At 38.7% G+C, this 7,298-nt stretch overlaps 2 protein-coding genes across 2 annotated transcripts in view; both read left to right on the plus strand.

Moving 5' to 3' along the window:
- Window positions 1–1,504: 1,504 nt before the first annotated feature.
- On the plus strand, window positions 1,505–2,521 carry C9374_004351 (uncharacterized protein; the record flags this gene model as incomplete). The annotated part of the gene is made up of 1 exon (XM_044693981.1): window positions 1,505–2,521. One exon carries the CDS (start codon window positions 1,505–1,507, stop codon window positions 2,519–2,521), a length of 1,017 nt encoding a protein of 338 aa, XP_044549359.1.
- Window positions 2,522–3,095: 574 nt separating this feature from the next.
- The window catches only part of C9374_004352 (uncharacterized protein), a gene marked incomplete at both ends in the record, with an annotated part of 4,246 nt that continues 43 nt past the window's right edge, over window positions 3,096–7,298 (plus strand). The window contains 3 exons of the mRNA XM_044693982.1: window positions 3,096–3,714; window positions 3,924–4,471; window positions 4,615–7,298. The exon at window positions 4,615–7,298 is cut by the window's right edge and continues 43 nt beyond it. Of these exons, the coding sequence (XP_044549360.1) occupies window positions 3,096–3,714; window positions 3,924–4,471; window positions 4,615–7,298 (3,851 nt within the window). The remainder of the gene's footprint in view (window positions 3,715–3,923; window positions 4,472–4,614) is intronic.

Raw genomic sequence — 7,298 nt, forward strand, 5'->3', positions numbered from 1 at the left:
GGATTTTTTTCAAAAATGTGACATTTGTATTTGTATACTTTTGTCATTGAGAATGAAGAAAAAGGGATGCAAGAGATTGTCTCTCTTGAGCTTATTTGTGTTATGGGTTGTTTTTGGTGGAAGATTCGAGATTGAAAGTTTCAAAGAAATATTTCGATTGTCCACAGAGACAAGGTTTGAGATTGTATCATGGACGACAGAATTCAAAAGTTGGCAACCACACTGTAGATGAAACCACCGTCATTGATGATTTAGCAAGGTTCTCTTATTGACGTCTGACAATCGAAACATTTTCACGTACAGCCAACATATTTTTCACAAAGCCACCTGCTTTAAAATCCACACACTTGTTCCATTCACAAGCCAAAGGGTTGTTCAGTTTTATAAAAAGTCTCATCAACGAACTTTTTAGAGATCGACAAAGGTGGAAATTAAAAAAAGCATCATCATGAAGGAAAGAGACCACGAGTACGACACGATCAAAAAACAGCAGTGTCTTTTCGAAGGAATGGATATTCGTTGTTGAGGAAGGATATCTGTGTTTGATAACCTAGTCATTGATGAACAAGATTCTTGTCTGGATTTCGTATGAATCAAACCATCGATCTGCTTCTCATTCAACCATGGATCCTCTGGCACAAGTTCTTGTGAAGAATTTTCATAAAGACTACTTTTTGGAAAAACATAAAAGTCAAGTTGTGAATAATCGTGTATGGTATTCAGTGATGTGTCTGAATTGTTTAAATAAGAAGTGTGAACAATTCTTGGTAGTTGTCTTGATAGGGTGTTCATGTTCTTTCTGTTGGATGCTTTTTTTCTAATATTTTTCATTCATTCATTCAACTAAAACTCCACGTTGTTACTCATGACAGGTGTTGGTCAAAACGGTTCTTGATACCGCATGTTATTAAATTCCTTTTGGCAGATCAATATCGACATTTATGAACAGAACTTCTTACTTTAGAGTGTACTGTTCTTAATCTTTGGAGACTTCTTAAAACTGGATTTTGGTTGACGGTATCCGTTTCCTTTGGTTTGTGCTGTTCAATGATCCTTTTACTGAGAAAGGAACTTTCTAAAAATCGAGATATATGCTTTTGTACAGACAATGAAGAAAAAGGATGCATTAGATTGTCAGACAATGAAGAAAAAGGATGCATTAGATTGTCTCTTATGAGCTTATTTGTGGTATGGGTTGTTCTAGGTAAAAAATTCGAGAATGGAAGTAAAACTCAAATAATTTTACAGTTCAATTTTGATCGTCAATGTAGTATCATGGACTACAGAAAACAACCAATGGCAACTTCACTGTAGATGAAACCACCATAATTGAACGACCGTTTAGCAAGGTTCCGAAATTGACGTCTGACAGTTCCAGCCATTTTCACGTTTCAACCTACAATTTTTTCACGAAGTCACTGCTTTAAAATCCATACACTTGTTCAGTTCACAAGCCAACAACAAGAAAAAAACAATTAAAACACTCAAATCAACACGTTTCATGATGTACAACCGACAACCTGTCTATCAGGACGATCATGATTTTCCCATTGAGCCAGGAAGACAGATTTCAAGTTATGGAAGACCACTGCAAAATCAATATCAGACTTCGAATGCATTCGTTTACCAACAGCAACCACTCATACAGGGAAATAGATCCTATCCTTACGGTGGAGGAGGTTCATCCTCTTCAACTTTTGTCACGACGAACAGCAGACCAATTCCTTCTCATGCTGGAGTTCCCAGTTCTCATGCGTACCAACAGCCAAGAGCTGTGAGTCATCAGAGCCTTAATCGTCATCAACAAAAACCACCAACTAAGATTTATTCATCGAGTAAGGGAGCTACATCGAACATTAATAATAGCAGAACTATGGTAAAGCCTGTTGGAAGAGTTCCCATGATGATGAGAGGTGGACCACGTTTTCGTGCTCCTCGTTCAGGACCCAAAGATGATCACGATGATGATTATGTGGATGATCATGATTTTGATGATTATGCCTATACTGATACTTCATCGTATGTCGATGATCTTGGTTATCAAGATACCTATGATACTAGTACCTTCGCTTCGAATTATTATGACTCGAATTCCATCTTCAATAACTATGATTCTTCTAGTTTCAATACTTTTCTTTATCAGAATCAAGGAACTCTTCCAGATCCTGTTACGACCATTCCACCTCAACAAGATTCTCAGCCACCAGTGGATGATACACTTCAAGATCCCAATGCTTTGAGTACCACTGATGGATCTGATCCGAACACTGCTTCTACCTCATTCGATCCATCGACTTCTTCTGCCGTAGATACAAGCGCTTTTCAAAGCAGTGATCATAGCTCTACCACCTATGATTCAAGTGCTGGTTATGATATTGGATCGTACAGTGGAGGTGGTTATGATTCTGGATCGTATAGTGGCGGTTATGATTCTGGAGCCTATAGTGGTGGCGGTTATGACTACAGTGGAGGTGGTGGTGGTGGTTTTGATTATGGAGGAGGAGGAGGCTTTGATTTTTAAGCTTTTCCTTTACGATTTCATTGGAACTAACTCTATAAATTCTCAATTTGTTGAATGTTGTAAACTCGATGAAAAAACTGTAAACACGAATATTCTTGCCTCACCATTGGCGAGTGAAGATTCGTGATCGGAAGATGAAACTGTCGTGCCTTATGAGATCTAGTTGCCTCAAAGCGAAATCTAACGTCTGGACACTCTGCTTCGAATTCGTTACAACAATTAGTTTGTAAATGTTTTCTTCATAACGAAAAGACAACCGTGTGGATAATAGGGTGTTCAAAAAGTGAATGTTGGATCTTGTATTTCACTTGGATCATGAAGCTTTCAACTCTTGGATCGAATCATTTCACAACACATGTCTGAAACAATGATGAGTCTTGTACAAAAGAACATTCAGTTCGCACCAGATCCCTTACCGATTCGTTTTTAAAAGGTAACATGCCCAACTACAATCGATGAGCGATTGGTCAATTACTGACAGCTGTCAATTCAATCCTAAAAAACTTTTGCCTCGCGACTCGCTCATAATTCACATCATCACAAAAAAAACAACTCAAGCGACTGCCTGCCGAGAATGTTGACCACAAAACCCTTTCGTTTGGTCAATGGCAATATACCCATGATTGCGTTATTCGCTGCTGTGTGTTATTTCACACTCTTCGTAACCATCGCAACAACCACCACATGGGCATGTCCACACAATCAAGCAGGACTCATTCTCTTCTCAACACTCGCAAATTGGAACCAACCACAGGCGGATATTGTCATCTCCAACCAAGTCAAGCTGGATCAGAGCCCAGGTGTTCAATTACGTTCCATCGTTATTCAAAAAGGAGGTGAACTGATTTTCGATAATGTCAATTTGGAACTCAACGTCGAATGGATTCGAGTCGATGCAGGTGGTAAATTCATTGCTGGCTCTGCCTCGTGTCCCATTACGAACAAAATTGTGATCACTTTCTACGGAAATCGAACCTCCGACAATGTCATTGGTACCGATCCGTTTGACGCCACTGCTGCAGGATCGAAAGGATTGGCAGCCATGAGTGGTTCGTATATTCAATTGTATGGAGATGTTCGAAGACCTACTTGGACGAATTTGGCACAAACGATTTGGAAGGGTAATTCAACGATCAAGGTGATGGATGCTACTCAATGGAAGGTTGGAGATAAGTTGTTGATTACAAGTACTGGTATGTTGTTATGGTGGCTTTTGAAATTCAGTATGCATTGATTAATCCATATGTTATTGCTGGCTTATTGGTGAACCTTGCATGTCATTGACCATGAATGTTCTACTTGGTCATGTTGATCATGCATTCATCATCACATTTGGACCATTCATGTCATTGAAAATTGCTGTTGACATTTGAATTGTTTTTTCCACACTGAACATGATTAGACTATGGTGAATTAGTGGATAGCAGAAAAGCCTCTGGTCCATCCTGGATGTTCATCTATGGCGTTACTTTCCCAGATCAAAACGAAGAAAGAACCATCCTTCAAGTTATTGATTCCAAAACCTTCGTTCTCGATCGTCCATTAAATTTCACACACTGGGGACAAGATTATGCTCGTGCTGAAGTTGGTCTCTTGAATCGAAACATTGTTTTACAAGGAGATGCCTACTCTGTGACTTCACAATTTGGTGGACATTTCATGATCCGTGTTGTGGAACAAGCAGAATTATCTGGAATTGAAGTCACTCGTATGGGTCAGAAAGGACTTTTAGGAAGATATTCTGTTCACTGGCATGTGTTGGCAGATAAACCTTATTCTGATCGAAGCAAGTATTTTATTAAGGATTCTTCAATTCATCATTCATTCCAGAGATGTGTGGTTGTGCACGACACGAACGGTCTCTTAATTCAAGACAATGTTTGTTTTGATAGTTTTGGGCATCAATACTTTTTGGAAGATGGAGGTGAAATGGGAAATGAATTTATTCATGTAAGTATATATGTTGCGAATCTTCGTTAATCTTTGGAACTTTTTCTGAATCAACACCTTGACCATAATATTAATCTTTTGTTTTTTTTGGAATGGAAATGAAAATCTTATATATTTGGAATTATAATTATAATTTCACACAGAATTTGGGTGTTCGTCCAAGACCTGTTGCCAATGCAGATCCACTTCAAATCATCCCATCCGATAACGATGTTGCTTGTTTCTGGATTACCAATGCCAATAACACTTGGTATCATAATGCTGCCGTTGGTGGTCGATTCCCTTACTGGTTCACCATGCCATTGAATGTTGGTGGCCTGTCAAGTGCCAAATATGGAACTAACAATTATTACATTCGTCCTAGAAATCAACCTTTGGGTGGTTTCAAATACAATGTTGCTCACTCTTCGAATGGAAATGGTTTTCAAGTGGATGACATGTTAAAAGCAGACGGAACAACTGAACTTGCAAGTTTCTCACCTCGAATGGGTCCTTATCCAAATCCAACCGTTTCCCAACCTTCCGTCGATGCTCTTTTCGAAGGATTAATCTCCTACAAACATCGTGGTTATGGAATTTGGGCTCGTGGTGGTCCATTAGTGTTTAAGAATTTAACACTTTTTGATAACAGAAATCAAATGAATTCTCCTCCTGGTCCTAGTGTGATTATGGATAGTTTATTCATTGCAGAGACTGATAATGTGGGTGAAGCTGGTTACAGACCAACCATTGACGTGGGTGGTCGTTCTCGTCCTGACTTTTATAACAATCCTACCAAATTTGTCATTAAGGGTTATGAAACCTATGACAATGGAGGTCCACAAATTTTAGTGAATATCACATTCCGTAACTTTATGCCTAATCAATATAGACAAGCAGGTGCTTTGGGTCAATTGACAGATGCTCCTTTCAAACATCAAACCATGAATCGATACGTGGGTTTGAAATTTGAAAATTCCAATCATGTGTACATCATGCCCAATTATTTCGATGGTAATAAGGGAGCTTGTTTATTAGATATTGATGGAGCTGCTACTCAACTCACACCCGGAGGATGGATTGTTTCCAATGACAGTATTTTAGCTCATTCAGGATGTATTCGTAAAGATGAATGGAGAGGTTATGCTTGTCCAGTCTCATTGGAAGGTTATTCACAGTTGGCAGTTGTCAATATTGGAGGTCAATTTGAAACGACAGGAACTTTGGGATCGGATCCTCAATTGAATAATCCATCTGCAAGAATTCCAAGAATGATTACTCATGATTTAACACGACGTGTCAGTAGTCAAGTATTAGGAGCTGTTTCTTCTGGAACGGTCGATCGTATCATGCACAGTAATGTCATTGTCAAAAACTTTTATGCCATTCGTTGGGTGTTAAATATTCCAACTCCTCCCGTATTGAGATTTTCATTGCCATCGAGTGCGAATAACGATTGGGTTGTTGTCAGTGTACAATATCCAAGAACTGCTTCGTTATGGATTTATTATTTGAAAAATGGTGTTCCAACAAATTTGACACCTGTCAATAGTTTGTCAGAACTTGTCAATGATCCAACCACTTATTATTACGACTCTGCTGGTGAGCATTTGTACTTGTATTTGAGAAACAGAGCTGGACGAACTGCATTTAGTGAACGATGGGGATTTTCTGTTTACAGTCATGATGGCTTTAACGTTTATGTCAATGCCACTTGTCCAAATGGAAAGTGTACTGTCGATAATTATGATTTACCAAAAGATTCTGAAAAATTCATCAAGGTCTATAACCGTGAAGATCGTTTTGTTGGTATCATGAAACCAATCGTCAATGGAGCTCGTGGAAATGGAGTTGCCTTTGCAACCTTACTTCCCAATAAGAGAACGGTCGATTTCACAGTTCATCATGACTTGACCTTAATTGCAACTAAAATGGAAATTGGAATTGGAGATCCAGCAAAAGGTACTGAAGAACGTTTCATTTCACAACCTGGTGTGAAATATACTCCTTATTCAGTTTCTAGATTCTCTGCAGATTTGTCCGTGGATGAATTAGTTCATTTATTGAAAGGTCGATTGTTTGTCAAATTGTCCACAACGGAAAATCCAAATGGACATTTGAAGGCTTACATTTCATGCAATCAAGGAAAGAATCCAAAAGGTGAAGTAACCTGTTCATTGCCATTACCAATTCCAACGGCCAAACCATGTGATCCAGCTCCAGCAGATTCCTACAATATTTACTCCGAATCGGAAGATATGGACACAGCCAAAACCAAGTGGTCATGGTTTGTCTATAACCAAACGACAGATGTTCAAAATGGAATTTACAGTTTTGGTACAAGAAATTACACAGCTGCTCCAATTTGTGGGTCTTCTTCCATTTATGTTGGAATTGGTCGAGGAGTCACTCAAATTTCAAAACAATTTTCTCAAAGCGATTCTCGTACCATCCATTTCATTGATTTGAGTGTCTACAAATATTTTGAATTCTTTGTCAAGGCAATCACTCCAGGAGAATTAAGATTGAATATCTATTTCACAGAAATTCAAAATAATGCTGCCAAAGATGGACCATCCATGTATGTCGATCCAAAATACATTCAACATTACAAGATTGATGAAACTCGTGTCACACGAGTGAGAATTCCAGTTGTAGATTATCCATTTACCAACAAGACTTCACTCAATGCCATTCAACGAATTCAATGGGCTGTCAATGGAGGTACTTTTAAGGAATTCATGATTGATCAAGTGAGATTTGTAAAGGGTTCCATGGATGACCCAATCGCTGTTGTGGATGGAATGACCCAAGCCGATGTGGTTGGATTTAGTGAAAGTGTTCAAAA

This window comes from Naegleria lovaniensis (assembly GCF_003324165.1).
Source record: "Naegleria lovaniensis strain ATCC 30569 chromosome Unknown tig020, whole genome shotgun sequence".
Lineage (NCBI taxonomy): Eukaryota > Heterolobosea > Eutetramitea > Acrasida > Naegleriidae > Naegleria > Naegleria lovaniensis.